The sequence below is a fragment of the Xenopus laevis genome, chromosome 4L (assembly GCF_017654675.1).
Source record: "Xenopus laevis strain J_2021 chromosome 4L, Xenopus_laevis_v10.1, whole genome shotgun sequence".
In the NCBI taxonomy this organism is placed as follows: Eukaryota; Metazoa; Chordata; class Amphibia; order Anura; family Pipidae; genus Xenopus; species Xenopus laevis.
In genome coordinates this window covers 63,240,433-63,262,895 of record NC_054377.1, presented here as the reverse complement: position 1 = coordinate 63,262,895, position 22,463 = coordinate 63,240,433, and the positions used below count along the sequence as shown (strand labels likewise).

General features: G+C 37.8%; 2 protein-coding genes and 1 long non-coding RNA gene across 3 annotated transcripts; 2 read left to right on the top strand and 1 right to left on the bottom strand.

The window, feature by feature from the left end:
- Nucleotides 1-4,010: 4,010 nt before the first annotated feature.
- nudt19.L (nudix hydrolase 19 L homeolog) lies at nt 4,011-7,431 on the bottom strand. The gene is given in 3 exon segments (NM_001095247.1): nt 4,011-4,267; nt 4,485-4,692; nt 6,625-7,431. Coding segments are annotated over 3 exon segments (1,143 nt in total). The 5' UTR covers nt 7,345-7,431; the 3' UTR covers nt 4,011-4,052.
- Nucleotides 7,432-7,639: 208 nt separating this feature from the next.
- Nucleotides 7,640-9,321, top strand: LOC108714120. Its single transcript, XR_001935306.2, has 2 exons — nt 7,640-7,775; nt 9,127-9,321. It is a non-coding gene; the product is annotated as an uncharacterized LOC108714120 (long non-coding RNA).
- Nucleotides 9,322-12,833: 3,512 nt separating this feature from the next.
- Nucleotides 12,834-21,718, top strand: tdrd12.L (tudor domain containing 12 L homeolog). The gene is made up of 10 exons (NM_001092550.1): nt 12,834-12,926; nt 13,014-13,054; nt 13,254-13,418; nt 15,516-15,652; nt 16,904-17,023; nt 17,581-17,636; nt 18,153-18,238; nt 18,329-18,512; nt 19,192-19,231; nt 21,535-21,718. The coding sequence occupies exons 2-10, from the start codon at nt 13,031-13,033 to the stop codon at nt 21,599-21,601; spliced, it is 879 nt and encodes a 292-aa protein (NP_001086019.1). The 5' UTR covers nt 12,834-12,926; nt 13,014-13,030; the 3' UTR covers nt 21,602-21,718.
- The last annotated feature ends 745 nt before the right edge of the window (nt 21,719-22,463 follow it).

Below are 22,463 nucleotides of genomic sequence, written 5' to 3'. Positions count from 1 at the left end.
GCAAGATTAAATATATATTCCAGTTTGGTAAGATTCTTTAATATGTCACTTAATATTATGTAAACTGTTGTATAAAGAGATACTGACAGCAGAAATGATGCCTTTTTTACATTTATCATAATATTGGCTTTGCATGCTACTTATAATTTTGTCATAAAGTATTTGCCCAATGCTTTTACAATACCTATCTGATTCCCTGTGTTCCTTTATGAGGGGGCTGCCATATTTGTGCAACAGGAGTCCGTTAGCGTTGGAAACTTTACCTGACAGGCTGAGATGGGACAGTCAGGTTGGCAAAACAGGTTTAGGAACTTCAACTAACAATTACTTACAAAAACAAACCTCTCAGCAAACAACAACCAGCATGACCTATAGGTAAATTTTAATGCACATGCATATTTTAAAAAGTAGTTTTTTAGTGTCAGTATCAATTTAAGGGGCAGATTTATCAAGAGTGGAATCGAAAATTCGAAGTAAAAAAATTGGCATTTCAAGCTATTTTTGTATACTAGTGAATAATAATAATGGGTGCTGGATCCAGTCACTGCAAAGTGGCATGCATGTGGGCACAGATTTCCTTTAAGAACAAAACGTATTCATTTTGCAAGGTTCGAGTGATAGAGTGCTAAGGGAAAATGCTACTGTCTGCACTGGATCAAGAATCATGCGCTCAGCGCAGACCGCTCGAAATAGAGCTTTACTGCTTCCTGCCCAATGGGAGCTAATTTACACATCTAAACGATGCACAAATAAGTTGGGCAGAGGGAGGGACACCTACGTTTGTCTCCCGACTGCCCCACTTGGATAGAGATCTGCCCTATGCAGCAAGCTCTTGACCTAACAGGCCTCTGCACTTTGTCTCTACTGATGCTTCTAACTAATGAAACAATGTAGCACAAACCAGCTGATTTATAGATCCATTATGGTGCATAAACAAGATTTTGGCATGACCACAAAATGGTGCCTGCCTGCTTGATGTGACTTTGAATTCCAAGACCATTGGTTATTTTAACAAGGGGACAATCTTATTTTTGTATTGATTATTTATACAGTGAAAGTCAGTCAGTAAAAATACTCCAGTCAAACAGTGGCCCCTTGTGGCCAAACAGATTTTATATATATATATATATATATATATATATATATATATATATATATATATATATATATATATATATATATATATAGTTATATATATATAGTTATATTTGACAGTTTTCATATCACATCACTACAATATTTAAAGAAACCTGTACAAATATGGATAACTAACTTGGGGTCCTGTACTTTACCCCACTAACATGGCCAATTAAAAGATTACACTTAAAGCACTGTTGGCTGCACTACCCTATTAAGGCAACTTAATTAATTAAATTAATGAAGTCAATTCTAGGAATCTTTTTAACAAAAAATACAAACAAGACCAGAGGACCAATGTTAAAAGGACAAAAATAGGGATGCACCGAATTCATGTAGGATTCGGCCGAATACCGAACCGAATCCTAATTTGCATATGCAAATTAGGGGCGGGAAGGGGAAACATTTTTTACTTCCTTGTTTTGTGACAAAAAGTCACGCGATTTCCCTCCCTGCCCCTAATTTGCATATGCAAATTAGGATTCGGTTCAGCCGGGCAAAGGGATGCAGCCGAATCCGAATCCTGCTGAAAAAGGCCGAATCCTGGATTCGGTGCATCCCTAGACAAAAACATTAAAAAAACCCAGAATTTAAATTCTTACTATTTTAACAAAGCTGTTTATTTCTCTAACAACAAAATTAACTTTGGACAAATGACACAAAACAGTGTAGTGTGCCCAGGGAGATCTGTAGTTGATGTATACTTCTGGCATAATCTGCAAAGTATAAAAAATCTTTTATAGGCACACACATACAACAAGAAGGCACATACAATCAGGGCTGTGGAGTCGGTACATAAATTCTTCAACGCTGACTCCTCAGTTTATGGTACCTCCAACTGTTTTTAGTGGAACAGTAACACCAAAAACCTAAAGTTTTTTAAAGTAATTAAAATACAGTATAATGTACTGTTGCTCTGCACTGGTAAAAACTGTGTGTTTGCTTCAGAAACACTACTATAGTTTATATAAACAAGCTGCTGTTTAGCCATGGGGACAGCCAAACACTCTGCTTTTACCAGTGCTAATCATATATGTTAATTACTTTTTTGGTGTTACTGTTCCTAATGTATTTTCCATGGTGATTGAAAGAAGTTAAGTACACATCATACAAGGCATTTTATCACTGCCAAAGCTCAAACATATAAGCCAAATCAAAGTTAAACTACATAAACCAAACACAATTGGGAAACCTAAAACTACATATAAATGAATTAAACCTGGCATATAGCCGAAGTATAGCTGTTAAATATAATCCAAAATCAACTAAAGTATTGTTCTAAGAAACATAATTGCTTCTGCCACATTCTTCATAGAAGCTCTGAAATCTGATTTGATTATTTTCAGTATTTAAAGTTGTTACATAGATTCTACATGTCCTGGTTCTATGTTAATTCTACGGGGGGATCACGTCACCCATCAAGCTCAAGGCTGGCGGATAAAGAACACAAAGGTATTTTGATTTGGTAGGAACATTTAAATATTTGTTAGCTGTAAGTAACCATGCAACTGGAAGCATGATATATTTAAATGAACGCAACTTAATTTTGTATTCTGATTTTACATACTCAAAATGAGTGGTTACATTTTTTATACTTTAATTGAAATAATTAGTATAAGAATCATTTTAAAGCAAAGTAAGGAATCAATACAGACAGACATTTAACTGCAAAGCTATATTTCCAAGAACAAGGTATAGGCAAAACTAACTAGTTTACATGAAACAGTTTGACTGTGAGCTCCTTTTTTTTTTAATTAGTTTTTTCCTTGTTTCTAAAAAATTAACACTTTTCTTTACAACTTTGCTTTCATTTTTGTTCACAATTTTCCTTTACGTTTCTTTAACTATCTGTATAAAATATGAAGAATTCTAGATATTCTGAATGAATACATTAAAGAGGCAGGATTACTTGTTCTCCATTTGCTTTACTGTTTGCACGCTTTTGGTTGGTCGGTGTATTATGTGATTGTATTGGTTACAATCCCTATAAAAAGAAAAGTACAGGGGTGTGTGTCCGTTAGCCTATGGGTAAGTCTTGCATTCAATTGATTTCCTGTCATTTACCCATGGACTTGGGTAGACATTTTCTATACATTCAGCTTCTTGGCTGTCTTTTTACCAAATAAATTGTGTGTGGTGCTCTTAAACTTGTGATCCAGGGCAATACACACGGTTTGTTTACCAAGCAACCGGCCTGTATGTTTGGAACAGTAGGAGGAAACCCACACAGACATTTGGAGAGCATTGGGTCTCCATTCAGATCACTGGAACCAAACCTAGAAACCCAGCACTGCAAGCTATACATTAAATACTGGTCTGGATATTGACTCTTTTACTAGCAGAAAGCATTGGTCACTGAAAAAGGTTACTGTGGTGATGTGCTGCAGAAAAAAGGGCTCACTATTTTTTAATGCTAACGGTTATAAACATATTACCTGTTTTTAAAAGCTGTTCAGTGCCATCTATAACATATTTGCATATAATACAACAAATTGAAATTCCCGATCAGGGGAATTTAAAATTAAGTGTTTTGTCGCAGGTCAGGCAATTACTGACTGGAAAAAGTACACTGACAAAAATCTGAGTGCTAATCATTACCCGTGGGAGCACAAAGTGATTAAATTAAAAGATTTTCCCATCTGCCGAGCTAGAAATCATCAGGGCATCAAAATGTTCAAATTTGTGCCATGCATCATAAAATAAGTATGATACTAGCAAAAATCAATAAACCTAAGCAACACAAAATGTATGCAGAAATGCTGAGAAGAGTAGTCTGAACAATTTTACAATCATTTTTATGGGGAAATTAGATCACCATTAACAAAATGTCAATTAATTCCTTTCCAAATAGTCACACTTATAACACACAATTATATTATTTAATTATATATTTATTACTGATCAAGATTTTTTTTTTACAATTTATTTTTTGACTCTGATTCAATTGTGAGAGGGTTGATGTGCTTATATTTTGGCTTGATATTAACGAGAAGTGTTGGTTTGCCATCAATGAGTACCAGTCGGTGGAAACGACCACCCTTTTGAATAAGATTTTCAATTGTTTCATTTGAACAGACAACAGTTTGCTTCTCCCCAGTCAAGTCTGGATCTTCAGGGTACAGATCATCTCCTAAAATGAAGACAATACTTTGTTCAGAATTACAGGATATCCATATAAATTCTGTTTCTTTTTCTCAGAGAAAATGTTACTATAAAATGAGGTAAGTATAATACAAACATGGAAACAGTCCATTTCATACATAGTTTGGTCTGTTTCCAGATTGTAGTCACATTATCTGATAAATCTGTACTATACTGCAACGCAACAAATGTTGATGAGACAATACCTGGCAATGTATGTACGATGCCATCTTCACATTGTGCTATAACTGGCATCCATCGTTCACAGCCCTCCAAAGAACGGTTAACGATGAATTTATGCAATTCATTTATCGGAGCAAAGTGGCAGAGTCGGCTTAGTTCATAGAACTGAGGTGGGGGAATCCAAATTTTATGACTCTTGTAGTCTTCAAGAGCTTCTGTGGGGGTCCACCACTGGAAAATAAAGACCCAGAATATATAATATTTTACTTATATACAATAATCTTCAACCTCCAATTATAATGTGGAGTAGACACAAATAAAAAAATTAAGCACTTTATACAATAAAACAAACAAACCCAAAACTAGATACTATAACTGTGCCCACAAAATAATTTTTAGCAATCCATTGTCAAGGGTTCACAATAAATCACATGACCCCTTGAAATAGAATTGTAAGATACTTGCTTTACACATCATAATGCTCCATCAAACTGTTTTGTAGCTTCAAGAATGTTGAAAAGCAGGGCTGAGAAACTGCCCCCCACATTGTTCAGTGTAAAAGTAGGCAGGCAGTGCTAAATTAAAGGGGAACCATTCTAAAAATTAAAAATTTAATATAAACTTATCTCATGGAAATATAGATCTATCTACATTAGCCATGTCCCTTCTGCAATGATTGGAGGGGCAGGGAGAGTAAAAGGATATAAATGATTACCTCCTCCTGCCCAGCCATCACCACATTCAGGTCTATAGCTTGCTCTGTGTTTGTTATTTCAAGAAAGACTACAGATCAAATCATGCGAAAGTCTGGACAGCATGAGTGGCTCCATATGAAATAGAAGATACATGGGTAAAAGCAGTGATCCCCAACCAGTGGTTTACAAGCATTTTTTTTATTTGGTAACCCCCCCCCCCAGAAATATTTAATGCTTGTGTTTCTCAAAGTTAAAAAAAGGTTGGGGACCCATTGGTTATAGTATTAAAGGGAAATAGAGGATGGACAACAGCAAGAGACAGAAATGGGCAAGGATAAAGCTGAAAGATAATTGACTAAAGACAAAAGGGAAAGAAACAAAGTTGAAGGACAAAAAGGAGATAAGTCTAGCTGAAGAGTAAAAAAAGTGGGCTGATATCCAAGTCTTTTGCCAATATTGGTTGGCTCGTCTTCATACACGCACCAAATATTGTAAAAAACTTTGTTTTTTTTATGATAATTTCTGTGCATTTATGGTCACCTTTACAGGATAACAAAATAGAGGAGATATAACGAGGAAGAAATTGGGGAGATGAGCTTGGGCAACAAAAGGGTAGAAACTGGAAAAGAAAAAGAGAGTGGAAGCTAAATGAAATAGACGAGAGTTTGAACAGAGAATGACTGACTGCTAAGGGGAGAAAAAAAATAAAGGGATAGCTGAAGGACAAAGAGAAAGTTTAGCTAATGAGGAAAATAGAATAGAAAAACAGTTAAGGCTAATGCCATATGGGGCTGATCCTTGAATTGAGGATAAAAGCAGGTACAGAATCAGCACCTCTGCTCGCCCTCTCACACTTCTGCATCTGGGGCAGATTTCAGAGGGGATGACTCTCAGCCTGCACTTATCTTCATGCCAAGAATCAGCCCTGTGTGAAATTGACTATGAGGAATAGTATTAGAAAGGGAGATGCAGATACAGAACAAAGGAGGCCGGTCATACTGAGAAACAGAAGAGCATAGATAAGGGTTAAAGGGGTTGTTCAACTTTAAGTTAACTTTCAGTATGATGCAGAGAGTGATTTATCAAGACAATTTGCAATTGGTTTTCATCTGTGTTTTGAGTTATTTGGCTTTTTATTCAGCAGCTCTAAAGTTTCGGTAATCTGGTTGCTAGGGTCCAAATTACCCTAGCAACCATGCCAGAAGAAGCATGAAAAAAAAAAAATAATAAAAACTAATTGAAAGGTTGCTTAGAATTGACAATTCTAAAAGTTGATTTAAAATTGAAATACCCCTTTAAAGAAAAGAATTGGTGTTAAAGAAAGAGAAGAGATGGTTTATAAACATTCCTATAAGAGCCTGATGAAAAGACAACAAGAGCACACGGAGGGTGTAAACACATGTGGGAATAGAAGAAAAGGTTGTTAAATATAGGGGACTTTACTAAATAATGCAATAGACATTCTCACTTTGAATGAAGTGACTTCTTTGTTATCATCGCTGACAGCAGGCTTTGCATTTAAACAGCAAATGAAAAAGGCTGTATCAAAACGTCTGCTCTTTACGCCTTGGGAAATTACAGGGGTAAGCCAGTTGCTCCATTCTTTCAGGGCCCAGATATTGGGCATGCAGCGCATCTCTTTGCACATCTGGATGAACTGTGAAGGATTTCTTTGAACCTCTTCTCTCCATTTTGAAAGTTTCTCTTTATCTTGATCAGTTACCTCTACCAAATGTTGGTTGTCTTCACTATTAAAATTCTCAGGGACAACTAACAAGATACCAGATTCCTCAAATGTTTCTCTTATGGCACAGATCCTTGTTGCAACTTCCCCTGGAATAAGGGAGCCAAACTTTGAACTGTCTGCGGTAAACATAGGAGATCGGTTGTCGTGCTGTTTCACCAGACCCAGACCAAAGTTCGGCTTTTGCTCGTACCTGCTGAAAACTTTAATCCAGTCACTGGAAAAGTCTGAGGATTCGATATTGCCACCAGGAAACACAAATGCATTTGGCATGAAACCACTTTTTTGGCTGCGCTTTAGCAAGAGAACCTCATAATCAGATGTGTTGTTTTGCTGATTTGGAAACTGGACTTGTGGCTGAATATAAGGGAAGTGTCCGTGAGAAGTTCTGGCTGCCACAATCAGAGTTGCTGCTTCTTTCCAGTATTTCAGTGTATTGTTCATTTTCACACTATTCCCTTCAGAACAAATGATGTTTAAAAGGACTCGTGCTTCTCTCTTTTTTAGTAGTTACCTTTTTCAAGTAGTTACCTGCGGGAGGAAAAGAAACTTGGTTATAGCAGAGGGTGTTTAATGGATATAATGACGTTTGCTATCAATGAAGGGAACAGCCCGCAGTACTACTACTACTTACGCGTCCCGCCGCAAATCTGTCAGGTTCCTTCTTGCCTCCTGCCTTGCAGAAAGCTGGCGTCAAGTTCTTATCCTCTGAAAGGACCTTGGTGACATCATGAGTAAGCGACCCAACCACGTGACTGCCCTGCGGAGGATTATTAGCTGCTATTGAGCGGTGGATTCATTCAAATGACTGCTGCTTTGCTCTGGGATATGGAAGACAGGGCACTCTTCGTGATATCTGCAACATAATCGCTCTGGTATGAGCTTTGTCAGCTCCTATCGTAGGTTGGGTACTTATAGCTTAGGTTTTGGGGGATTTATACTGTGCCATTGCTGGGGATGGGGGAGCATACACTGTTCCATTTGCTGCTGGAGGGATGAAGGGTTCACTGTGCCTCTTGCAGTTGGGATTATACACTGTGCCACTTGCTCTTGGTAAGGCTGGGATATAGTGTGTGCCACGCGCTGTTAAAAGGCTGCCGATGGTGTTACAGCGTGCCATTTACTGTTGGTGGGGGCTACATAGTGCCACTTGCTGTTGTTGGAGTGGGAGATTCACAGTGCCACTAGATGCTGCTAGAGGGATGGGAGATACACTGTGCCATTTGATTTTTGAGGGGTACACTGTGCCATTTGCTGGGAATACACTTTGCCACATGCTTTTTGAGGGGATACACTGTGTCGCTTGCTGTTTGTGGTGTGTTGAGATTCCCTGTGCTAGTGTAGGGGGATACACTGTGCCAGTTGCAGAGGGTGGATACTATGTGCCATTTGCAGGGGCAGGGCCGGGCCAGGCTCTGTAGGCAACCCGGCCAGCCAGTTCGGACCCCGGCGTAGAGGTGCGCAACCAAGTACGCGCGTGCGTAACCGTGCGCAACAGAGGACGCGCGTACGTAACCATGTGCAACCGGGGCGTGGTAGTACACAAAAGCACTTTGACTTCAGAGAGCGCACCCACTTTTCACTTGCCGGACTAGGGGTAGGCTGCATGTGAGGTACGTGCCTGGCGCCCCCCAAGCTTTGCGCTGTAGGCACGTGCCTCTTCTGCCTACCCCTAGTTCCAGGCCAGCCCTGGGTGGAGGGACACTGTGCCTCTTGTTTCAGTTAGGGGAGGTACACTGTGCCAATTGTTTCAGAGTAGGTACACTGTGCCACTTGGTGGTGGCCATGCTTTATGTATGTAATTGAAACAGTCTATTCCAACCCCCCCAAAAAAATAAACTCATAGACATGACACCCTTTAGACATTTAATCTAACTGGTGTGTTTTCTGGTGCTAAGTTTTCTTCATGTGGGATGTATTGATGTGTAGTTTGAAATCAATGTGTCATGTGGGTGCTGTGTAAGGTGTATGAAGTGTGATGGAGTAGTGTATGTGCTTTGTAATGCATTTGTGTAGTGCCTCAAGCTGTCAATTTCTCCAGATCATTGGGCTTATAAGGGTCAAGTCTTGGATTTTATAAATCCAATTTCCTCCTGTAGTGGGAGATGTCTTATACTTTTTTAGTTTATTACTTAATTTGTAGAACTAGTTACTTTTAGTAAATCTGTAGTGTTATCTTTTTGTTTAGACATATTAATAATTGATTCCTTTATTTCTATTTTACAGCTGTTTTTGGAATCCCAGCATTGTGACCCTCCTTTCATCTCCATCTTTTTTATTTTGTGCAAATTATAGTTTGTCTTTTCCATTGTATTGCCAAGAACGGAAGCTATATCCCATGTTTTTAAAATTGCAGTTCTCCTGACCACTCTGTACATAAGCCACTTCAGTTTATATTAAATAAAATTAGCAATGTTGCAAGACTAATTTGCCTTGACCAATGATTTTTCAACAAGAGGCTAATGGCACACGGGCCATGCATCAGCTTCCCTCCACAGGTGTAGAAAAATGAGTGTGCTCCCTTCTGGTTTTTCCTGCATCTGCACTGACAAGCGCTGAGTTTGCAGACATTCAGCAGAAATTGGCTTGAAAATTCATACTTTCACACTTCCACCCTGATTGTGTGCTTGGTGAATTTGAACCCATGTACTTGCTGCAAGGAATCAAGGCTAATCAATTAACTACCATACACTGTAATAAATGAAGCATTTTTTCTACATTGCTCAGTATTAGCCTGAAATTATAAAGATGTCTGTTGTACGATACAAAATTGTACACTTTACAGTTTTAAAGCAATTGTTTAGTGTAAACTGGGTAAATGGATAGGCTGTGCAAAATAAAATAGTTAAAATATAGTTAGTTAGCCAAAAATGTAATGTATAAAGGCTGGAGTGACTGGATGTGTAACATAATAGCCAGAACACTACTTCCTGCTTTGCAGCGCTTTTGCTTTCCACTGATTGGTTACCAGGCAGTAACCAATCAGTCACTTGAGGGGGGTCATATGGGTCATAACTGTTGCTTTTGAATCTGAGCTGAATGCTGAGGATCAGTTGCAAACTCACTGATCAGTTATGTCCCATGTGGCTCCCCTTAACGTCACTGACTAACTCAAAGTTAGAGAACCACAAATCAGGAAGTTGGGTTCTGTTAACATCCGCTCACACTAGCCTTTATTGATTTTTGGCTAACTATATTAGAAACATTTTTTATTTTGCACAGCCTATCTATTTACCCAGTTTTTATTTTTACACTGAACTGTTCCTTTAAGCACTTCAAGTCATATAGCACTTCAGTCTTTACTATATGACTGTGTTGTATCTCATGGCAAAGTTTCTTCACAGGATACCCATTCATACTGGTATTGTATTTTCCACCTCTTGATCTGTCAACGTGATCGACATACAAGCCTCTGCTCAATGTTTAGCCATCACAGTAGGCAATATCTAGCTTCAATTCTAGTTTTTGTTTACCTCTTTGAGGATACAAAGCAACTATAAGGGCAATTGCCACATGACATAACTAACCATGGTCATGTCATTGTATGTCTGGCGTCATCTGTGAAACAGTTTAACTCTTCTATAACACAGGAAAAACCGCTGCCAGCACCAGTCTTCACAAATGCCTTTTGGGCCCCGGAAACTTTCTGCTGCAAAACTGACAGGGAACCTGCACACATCAGAGATAGGACCAGAAGAAATAGTTTTTGCCAATTTCACCCATTGTCTTCTCTTACCTTAGCCCTTGCTCTGAACCTGAATTGTGAAACATTTTTCCCATTGTTTGCACAAAACTACTGGTACCCTCAAAGTACAAAAAACGCCGCCTAAACAGATGATTTTCAAAAACCCTTTTAGGTCAAATTGGAAGAAAAAGCTGTGATTGAGGCAGGTTAGGATTGCCATCTCGTCCCTTTAAAACTGAACACATATGAAATCCACAGCTGGCATGGCTAATTAGCAATTAATTTAGATGCATGACTACACATAAACTAGTTTAGTCTGCAGCATGCATCTAAATGAATTGCTATTTAGCCATGCAGGCTGTGGATTACATATGTGTTCAGTTTTAAAGGGGTGACCTGCCAACCCTATGGCAGGTACTGTTGGCAACCAAGAAAAATGTCTGGTAACCTTATACTCTACTGTAAAAAACAAAAAGAGCCTTAAAGGACAAGGAAAGTTAAACTAAAGAAGTAGACTAGAAATGTTGTACGTTATGTTTTGGGCTTCTGTACCAGCCCCAGGCAACCACAACCCTTTAACAGTAAAAATCTGTGCCTCCAAAAATGCCCCAGTAGCTCTCCATCTTCTTTTCTACTGATTCACTGCACATGCTCTGTGCTGCTGTCAGTTACCGAGCTAAGGCACCAACTCAAAATATACAGTAGACACAGAATATAAATGTCACAGTATAGAGCTAATTAGTAATTAATATGGATAATTATTACATGGCAGCACAGCAACCAGTGCAACTAGCATGAGAATTTAATAATCAGCCCTGTATTACAGGCCATCCTCATTTTCTGCTTGATAATTTGCAACGACCCCTAAGCTTAGCTTCTCAACAGCTGCTCAGAGCCCACTGAGCATGTTAGTGTTGTAGACACTTTCCAAGATGGTGACCCCCTGTGACAAGTTTGAAGTCCTGGATCATTGCTGCTATTGAGGAGCGGAAACTTTAGGCTGGTGCAATAAGTTCAGTATACAAAACATGGCATTTGTAGCCCTATTCCTATCAGTTCTCCTTTAAAAACTACTGCTGGAACAGTTAGATTCTTTTAAATTTGTCCTTAAATTGTGAAAAAATGATCTCGTAGTTGCCACCTTTTCTGGTATAAAATTCCGGACAAAGGGACAGGCCGGAGACATTAGAAGGTCTATTCTTTGCTGTCAGATGGCAGGTTGTTGGTGGTGTGTCCAGTGACATTGGGGCATGGCTTTGACATCACGCCTGCAACGTGATTGTTTTAAAAAACAAGCCAGTCCCCTAAAAAACTGTCTGTCCAGTTCAAAACCGGACAGGTGACAACCCTACTTAGTGTTCACATAAATAACGACACCCTTTTGGGCCCTGGAACTTTCAGGTGTGAAAACTGACAGGGAACTGGAACACTTTGGAGTTAGGACCAGAGGATATGGATGCACCGAATCCACTATTTCGGATTCAGCTGCACCCCCGATTCGGCCGAATACCAGAAAACATTTTTTACTTCCTTGTTTTGTGCCAAAAAGTCACACAATTTCCCTCCCCGCCCCCAATTTGCATATGCAAATTAGGATTTGGTTCACCCGGGCCGAATCCGGAACCAAATCCTGGATTCAGTGCATCCCTATACGAAACAAAAAAAGGAAAAGATTACTTTTACTTAATTTCATCCATTGTCTTTACCTATATTAGCCTACGTTCTTTCCCCAAATCTGCCCTTTGCTTGTACAAAAATACTACATCTTCAAATGCCACCAACGCCAACACAATAAAAAAATAAAGAGCAGAAAAACTCCATTACTTTTGGTGGATTTAACCCATTGCCTTCGCCTAAATTCGCCTAAATTAACTCAAAGTACAAATAAACCTAACATTTCCCTAGTTTGCACAAAAACTGTTTCCTTTCCCGTCAGATTTAGAGAAGAAGAGGCTCTGGTGGCAGCAGGTACTTTTGGCAATGAGGAAATACATGTAATTTATCAGTTTCCTTGGACAAGTTGGAGCTCTGAGCAAAAATGAAATACTGGGAGCTGCGGTACAGTAACCGAGGGCAAGGCGAACAACCATTATGAAACAGACTTTTTTTCCCCTCAGAAAAAAAAAGTACGAGGCCCGAGCAGGGATAAAGGTGATCTTGGGCGCACTTTTCCGCCAATTAATAGAGACTTCCTGTTGTATAATGCTGCGTTTGCCCACAAAGCAACAACGTGACGCGTCATTGTGCTCCGCGTAGTGGTGGCGCAACAGTCTCGCGTGATGAGATTTGGTGGTGGGGTCTTCTGTAAGACAAGAGCGTGAGTAACAGCTTTGCGGGAGACGTAAGTAGATATCCTGGACTGCGGCCTGTCATAGTAAAAGTCGGACAGTATGGTATTGCTTTTTTATGCCTTACTCTTATGTTACAGGATCATTTGCGTCAAAAATGTATGAAGTGGCGGTATTGCAGGTAAATATCTTAACGCCATTGTTGCTGTCAATTTAAATCAGACCAGGCTCTCTATTATGTGAATCTCTTTCAAGAGCCAGGCCTTGTGTGATGACAGGTGTGTATCAAGTCGTGGCTGCTTCTCTCTAGTAACACTAGTTATTCAATTCTCTGTCAACCTATCCTTTGTAAGTGTTACATCTCTTTACTTGTCTTAAAGATTCAGGACCCCAGCTGCTTTTGGTGTGAAATATTAAAAAGCAATGGGCAAGATGTGAAGGAAAAAGTCGAATATGAGCAGATGTATGACGAACTTAATTGCCTTTACGCAAAGTACTACAGAAATGTGGAGGAAATAAAGCCAGCTTGTTTGTCAGTCGGAGAGGTATTGCACATTTTCCTTTCAAATGTGGTCACAACACACGTTTGCAGATGAAGAAGACTCCAAAGCAAAGTGCTATACACCCATAAATACATGAAATGCATCTTAAAATACATGTTATTTTACTTTCGGTTGCCACATGCAGTCGCCATATGCTGTATAACAAGGTAGCCAAAGGCAAAACCGGATAAAGAGCAGTGCAAAAGTAAGGGCACCATACTAAATATATATACATTCAAACCAAAAAGTAGAGGAAGGGTCTCAAAATTCACCCCAGTCTAAGGGTGTGTACTGCTAATTGAAAAATAAAGAGAGATTCCCAAAAGTCAAAAACAAAGATTGTTAAAAATATATAATCATTTATAAGGACACAAAAAACAGAGGCTTATGCAATAATAGAAATTAAAGGGATTGTTCGCCTTTGAGAACTTTTAGTATGATGTAGAGAGTGATATTCTGAGAGCAATTGCAATTGGTTTTCATTTTTTATTAGTTAAGGTTTTTGAGTTATTTAGCTTTTTATTCAGCAGCTCTTTAATTTGCATGTTAGGACATCTGGTAGCTAGTGTCCAAATTACCCTAGCAACCATGCATTGATTTGCATAAGAGACTGGGATCTGAATAAGAGTGGGCCTGAATAGAAAGATGAGTAATAAAAAAAAAAAATAGCAATAACAATACATTTGTAGCCTTACAGAGCATTTGCTTTTTAAAAGGGGTCAGCGACGCCCGTTTGAAAGCTGCAAAGAGTCAGAAGAAAAAGGCAAATAATTGTAAAACTATAAAAATAAATTATAAAAACCAACTGAAAAGTTGCTTAGAATTGACCTTTCTATAACATACTAAAAGTTACCTTAAAGGTGAACCACCCATTTAACATTTTTGTCCCATATTGTTGTTGTCCATAAAAAGTAAAATATTATAGCAGAATAATGCATATAAAAGTTAACAAATGTAGTTATCTTTTAATATTGAAACCAAACATTTGGATTCATCTGTCTGATGCTACATTGTACTTATCTGAGCCCCTTGTACTGGGGCTGCTGGGAACTATGTCAATGCAAATTGGGGAAAGAAGGAACAGTTAACAGTTTGGATATGATGGTATTATCTATAAGTCTATCTTGAAAATTGATCATCTAAATGAAAACGCAGCCACTTGCTGCTGAATTGGTGATGAAAGGAAAATAAAGGTTCTGTAGAAAAATAAGAGATTTAAACAAAAAGGAAAATGTTTTGTTCATTTGGATTAACGGACATTTTTCTCATATTACTGTTGATACACTAATGCTGCATGCTGGAGAAATTACACGCAGTTGCATATTTTGGATATTGCAATTTTGAAAATCGCATAAATAAAAAAAGATTGCAAGGTTAGGGAGATTAGTAGCACTTCCTTCAAAGAGTAATCACTATGGGTGATTCCACACATTTTGTTGCCCAAACATTTACCTTCTTGGTTGACAAACAACAAAAATCCATTCATTCATATGGTTATCGTCTGCACATAAAGTCCATTCGAGGGTCAATGCATTCATGCTTAAAAAATCCTTCAGTTCATAGTTTTTCTATTTGTTTATGTAAAACATTGCTTGGAATAGTATGATAGCTGACAGTATATATGCATTTTGTAACTATTACAAAAATTAAAATGAGATTCATATTATGGAAATTAGAATTATCCATTAAATTCCACCTTTCTGAAATGATAGTTTTGTTTACCTGAAAGTTGTCTCTAATTAATTTTCAGTTCAGTGGCAGTTCCCCTTTAATAATAAAACATTATTTGCTATTGCTTTTAGAATTAATCATGTTGCCAGTTTCATTTGGAATGTTTGGTTTATGATTCAGTATCCAGTAGTATAATATTTAATAAGAAATATGAAATTGACCACCATCTACATTTCTGCCTGCTGCAGCAACCAGAACTTGTATAATAATTTGTTTTTCCTTTTCAGTGGAAAGGTGTTGGTATATTTGCATTTATTAGGCATCTTAATCAATGCTATTATTCACACACATGAAAAAATAGGAGATTTAACTTTGATTAAAATGTAGGCATTTAAGCAACTTTTCTGTTTTTTGCTTTACAAAATGTAGTTTTGCATGATATTTTGCGAAGAACTTAAAAGTTGGTGCCGAGCCATCTTAAATGCACCTGCATGTAGTGCAGAAGACAACCTTGTGGAGTGCTTCCTAGTTGATCATGCCATATACTGGCCTGTCAAAAAGAAAAAGTAAGCTAAATATCTTTTTATATTTTTTTTCTGTTACTTATTGGCTTTTTATAAGGGGCCCTTACGCACAGGATTTTTTCCTCTGTGTTTCAGTTGCATACATAAGTAATAAGTGAGTTAAAAGATTTAATTTTATTCTTCATTGTGTGTATCTATCTATCCGTAGAAATTTATGAGCACATACTCATAATGCTGTTGCACACAGGGACTTAAACAGGAGAAATAACCTTTATTTAAATGAGAACTAAAGCCTAACTAAAGAAGTAGCTAGAATTGTTGTACATGATGTTCTGTGATTCTGTACCAGCCCAAAGCAACCACGACCCTTTTGGGCAGAGACACACTGGGAGATTAGTCTCCCGATGACCTACCCGAACTGCCTTACTGCCGGCTAGAATGAAAATCGCTGGCGGCATGGCAATCGGAGCGCTTCGTTTTCTCTCAAGGAAACTTTGGGTGACCTCGAAAAACTAATCGCTCCGAGTGCCATCCCACCGGCGATTTTCATTCTAGCCGGTGGGGGAGATTAGTTGCCCCGAAGCAGAGGAGATTTGTCGCCGGACGACTAATCTCCCCGAGTAACAAGTTAGGGGCATTTGCCCAGGGGGACAGGTAGGCCAGGGGGGAGGGGGGGCAACACAGGGGAGGGGGGAGGGGTTTTGCACCCAGGGGGTTCCGTTCTCCTTTAAGGCCCCTTGGTGCGACAGTTTTTAAAGTCTAAATCAAATAGGTCTCTCTTTGTAATAACAGCTTTGACCAGTTGCCCCCTTTTTTAGGTTCTACCACCAAATCAATGTCTATAAAACAAAAGATAGGTGAAGTATGACATTTTTCCAATAATGATTATAAAGAAGGATGTCTATCTTACCATCAGCCAAAGCTGCTCTAAGATCTGATCCATTATTACCCATCTGCTCCCTGAGAATATTTTGAATCTTACCCATATAGTTAAGCCCACATGTGTAAGTGAACATGTGTGTTTCGATGTTTAATTTTTATACTTATACCAGTATGTAGATGTCTAGCCACCATGTTGCGACTTGCAGGAATTGCTTAAAGAATTAAAAAATCCTTTTATTGTGCAAAATTAAAGTTTCAGACCTTTATCAAGACTATAATATATGGGTGTGTATTAATGTTTGTTCCCAAAGTGCAGGTAAAATAACAGTAGATTATCAGATGTTCGATAAACACTGCATAACATTATGATACTAAGTGACTAAAATGCTGAAAAATTGTTCTGTATTGCAGCATTCGTCTTCCCGTTGAAGCTTGTCATCGCCTTCCTTTCCGTGCAAAGAAGTTTAAACTTCACCAAATTCAGCCAGTATCTTTGTGTGTCGATATTTGTGGAGATAAAGCAGAATTTGGGTAACAGATGCATTTTCAATCAGTGAAAAAATTAATGTTGTTTAGTCTTTCAAATGTACATACTAAGTGAATTTGTTTTTAAACCTTAACTTTTATACTTTTATTAGATGCAGAATATTTTCAGTTCTCATGGGAGGGTCCAAATATGTACATTTTGAGTTCTAATACAGATGTCTCTGCACCACATTATGCTGTGTGTGACTGATCTTAATATTATGCATATGCACATCTTAGACTAAATAGTTGTAGAAAGTGAAAGGCTGGCTAATTTCTGATATTTTTTGAAATCATATGCTAATAGAAGGTACATATAGTACTTTTATAAAAGGAATAGCTTAGCAGACACAGTTACTCTGGTCTAACAAATTGTTTGATAACACTTCCTCTGTACCCACAGGACTGCTGAATTAAGACCAAATGGAACAAGACTTATATTTCATTAATTTATTGTTGTTTAGTCCGGTTTTCAGATAGTTCATTCATGTGCAGAATAGTCATTCATGGAGTATTTTTCTGTGCCTTCCAGTCATATTTTCCTTTTGTCTGTGTTATGTTAGAATTGCAGAAAAATGGGACACTGCTGCTGTTGAGTATTTTAAACATCTTCTTACGGGTAAGGAACTTATTTTTTTCCTAAAATCTATATATCACTACTAGTATATGCAGTTTTTATAAGAGTACATAAAACAAAAATGGAAGTGTTTTATATCTGCATCATGGAAAACTTCCCCTTGGATAAGGGATGTCAAATAATGTAACTTTGCAACAATTTTCAACTGCAATAGAATGCTGGGAATTGCTTTAATGCTTATTACATGGTGTTGAACAGCAGCAACATCTGCAAAGAAAATTTACATTGGGAATAGACACATATATTCTCTCCGTTGTCTAAAAATAGAGGGCCCCTTTCCACTTGATGATGGTTGTGTTCATTTTGTTTGACACAGTAAACACTGGAGTTTTTATATATTTGCCAGCTGTTTGTTTCTTTGACTTCCCAAAAGAAATTTCTAAGGGAATTGTAAATGACCAATATTGTGTCCATTTCTCTTTATGTGCATTGCTGTCTATCTGCTTTTATAGTAACTATAATTAGAACTATGTGCAAAGACATTTTTCTATTTTCTAGAGTCTGTTCATGCTGAAGCAAAAGTATTCTCTGTAGAAAACAATGTTTTGAGTGTATATCTTTACATCACAACTACAGAAGTGACGGTAATCATAATATATTTTAATTTATCTAATTTAAAATATTAATTTTATTTTAATATGTGCTTAAAATAATGTTAATTATTTCTCTCCAAGGTGTGTGTTAATGATGAGCTAGTGGCAAAAAGCTTTGCTTGTTTCTGTTCTGATGTAAAATCTTGTGAAAAAATTATGCCCACAAGTCTTCAAGATGTGCAGCCATACAAGGAAGTGGATAATCCTGCACAAATGCTTTGGCCTGAGATCTACAAAACAAAAAAGATGCCAATATTTCATGCAGGTAGGGATAATAGAAGCAGGACTTTCTTCCATCCATTATTTTATATATTTCATTTATTACAGGGGACCCATCACCCAAAATGAATTCCAAATCCTTTTTTATCATGTTAGTAAAGGCAAAATAAACTTTAATTACACTGTAAAAATTATTTGAAACTAGTTTCCTTCTGTCTGGTAATTAAAAATTATAGCAAGCAGACAGGAGCCATTTTGTGGACAGTTATTTAGACAAGCCTTGCACCATCTCAAAATCTTGTTTGTGCACCAGAATGGGGGACTTGATGTCCATCCACATGCACTGGTTACACAATTACATGGTGAAGAGAACATGGGGAATGTGGGGAGTGCAGTTACATCTAGTAAGTGCTGAATGGAAAATGAAAGTAATTGCCTGCCCCGCCTCTATGCCTAAGGCATAGGAAGAGGGGCAGAAAATATTTGATTGTCGGCTGAGATTTTTAAATGCGTTTACAACAGCTATGAATACTTAAATAAATAAAAAAATAATTTAGGTTTCATGTTTGATTTGAAAAGAACATTTATTGTACAGCTTTTTATGCCTGGATAACAGGTCCACTTTAACACAAGATATTGTACCATATAAAAATGTTTGTCAGTTTACAATTTGGTAATAAGCATTACAAATTAGAGTAATTGCATTCTTCTTTGTTCTTCCTCAGGTCCTCCAATAAATGAGAAGACAACAGAAATGGAGTCCAGGTATTAAACGCTCTTCTAGTAGAAGTAGTTTGAATTGTAATAGTCACTTAGAGAGAGAGAAAGCACAGCTCTGAATAAAGGGCTGCACTAACCGATTTAGTAAGAGAGCCTGGATGTATAAACCCCAGACTCAGCGGTAACTTGGCTCAACCTGTAATGAAACAATTGTTTGCATAATATCATTTAGATCCAAACTCACCCTGGGCCGCCATCAGGGGAGCACAGGGGGTAAAAGTGTACTGGGCCTGAAGGGCCCGGTAGTGCTGAACTTTTCGAAAGAGCCGGGCCCCCCTTGACCGCGGCAAAACAGTGCCGTCTCCTTCTGAAGTCCCGACAGCAGAAATGGCGAAAGTTCTGAAGCGGCAAAAAGACCCGAAGCCATGAAAATAGCCAAAGTCCCGAAGCGGCAAAAAGAGCCAAAGTCATGGAAACAGCCAAAGTTGAAGTCCTGAAGCGGCAAAAAGACCGAAAGTCAAAGGAGGCCAAGTTGAAGTCCTGAAGCCACGAGTTTGATTCCTCTGAACACCTATGTGTGTGTTTTAAATTTTTTTTTAATCCCCTGGCCACCAATGCATGATTTTAATACTCTATAATCCCCTGGTGACAATGGTTTTTTTTTTTTTAAAAAATATTCTTTGGGGCCCCAATTTTTTTTTTTACTTGTAAGGGGGGCCCTGGCACCAATGTTTTTGTTTTTAAAAAAAAACTTATGGGAGGCCCTGGTCCCCAATAGCTTTTTATAACTTGTGTGGGTGGGGTTACCTTTTTTTAACGCTGATGTCTGTGTGGTCTTTTAACTGTGATGTGGAGTGGGTGGGGCTTGGGGGCGAGGCCCAGGGGCCCGGAAAATTGTGTTGTACGGGGCCCCGTGATTTATAACAGTGGTCCTGAACTCACCTATTGGCATTAAGGGCCGAGGTGTCAATATCCAGAGTCTCTTGCAATCAATCAATTGCAGACTTCATACATCAATGGTTTCTAAAGAATACTGCATATGCTAGGTGATAAAATTAGAAAGAACTCACTGGCTAATATAATGGCCCCTGTGCATATGCCCTGAACCAGTCACATCAAGTACAATCGCATCAACAACAACATTTCCAGGCAGCCTCGCTCCGGACTGGATTATAGGTTAAAACTTAAATTTATTTCTGTTGCATTAAAAAAAATATAATAAATTGCCTGATGTGTTTCAGCACTTAGTGATAGGCACACATATTCATATAAAAATCATATTAAAATCCGCTTTTAAAAGGGAAAAACATGGAAATGTCATTCCATTACAAACCAATCACATAAACCCCTTCAAAACATTCTGAATCCTTTCTGTATCCATTTAATTTCCTATAAAAACACTATTGTATCAAGGTGGTACTAAATTAAACATTTTGTAATTTTCTATAACAATTTATTGAAAGTAGCAATTTGTATTAAACTGGCTGACTGATGTGCCCCTAGCAAGAAGATCCATTAAACTTCTGCACATAGCAAGCTTCTATGTAAACCCCCTCTATCAGAGGGTGATGTTTAATCAGCAACTTGTGTCTTCAAGCAAGAGGCATTATTATCTAGGTATGCACCGAATCCACTATTTTGGATTCTATAAAAGGTAAAAGATTCGGCCGAATACCGAATCCGAAACCCTAATTTGCATATGCTAATTAGGGGTGAAAAGGGGAAACATTTTTTACTTCCTTGTTTTGTGACAAAAAGTTGCGCGATTTCCCTCCCTGCCCCTAATTTGCATATGCAATCCTGCTGAAAAAGGCCGAATCCCGAATCGAATCCTGGATTCGGTGCATCCCTATTATTATTATTATTATTATTATTATTATTATTATTATTATTATTATTATTATTATTATTACAGCATAAGTTAGTGTTCGAACATAGGTATTTCTTTATTCTTGGAAACACTATGATTAATATGTTCTCTCATGCGAGAGGGCAATTGGTACATCCTATATATTGAAATTTGCAGGGAGAACAAGTTAAATATAAGACTAATTTCCTCCAAATGCTTCCCTACTGTCGAAAATGTAAATCCCCAGTGGTAAACATGTGGTGCTTAATTTTTCCAAAGTTTCCTCATGAGAATAAAAGGGAAGATAAAAATATATTGCCTTTTAAATGGGATGAAAAGTTACAATTCCTTAAAAGCAGAGTACTTTATTCTTTTGTACATATTTTTTGACAGAGCTTTACATGTTATTTCTGTTGCAGCTATCATTCAATGCAGCCTTCTACTTCTGGCAATACTTCCCAGTAGGCTTAAATGTTATTTTTTTTTCTTTTTTGCCTAGAAATCATTGTGAAAAGAAATCTGAAGAAAAACAGGCATGGAATGAAAAGCATGACTTTGACAAGTAAATTTGTTTTTGTTTGTTCTTTAAATTTAAATAAGCTGTCAATACTTTTTTGTATTTTTTTCCTTTCATCTGTAAAATCATGAAGCGGTTGATATTTTAAAGCACCATTCAAACTTTTTTTTTTTTGTATGTGTCCATCACTTATTTCTTAAAAACTGATAATCGAAAAGTGGCACTTTCAGCTGCTGTCACGTATTTGAAAGTAATGGAGGGGTTAGATGCAGAATAAACCCTATGTCCCATGGCCTTTTATTTTTGGTAGGGATGTAAAGTTGTCCAGAGGTGTAACCTAACTTGACTTTAAGGGTTCAGATTTGGTTTGACTGAACACTTAAGATATTAGTACATCTGAAAATGTCCTGGGATTTGGTTTGAGCCCAGGTGCAAATATAAGAAATTAGATTTGTGTCAGTCTTCAAGCTATAGTTTAATATATAAGATATAGGACAGGAGATAGGCCTTTACCCAAAGAAACACCTTAATTGACCTTCTTTGTGGCTTAGCCCTCCCTGGCACTGCTGAAACCCCCCAGTAGTTGGGGGAGCGGGCTAACAAATATCACATACTGCTTGGTAGAATACTTTTTATTGCACCGTAGATGTGGTTTACAGTAATACAGCAGGTTTTTTTTTAATTTAAAATATAAACCAAGAACATGTAAATAGCACATATATATTCTGAGCACCTAGCAATATCATGAAACCATGAGGACATCTGTGTACTGTACTTTGCTGTAGACAAAAAAAGCTTCCTACATACAAGGCATGTTTGATTTTGCAACACAAAACTAAGCACCTCTTAAAGAACCGTTACAGTGGGTATATGCAGGCCCGGATTTGTGGCGAGGCCACATACGCCCGGGC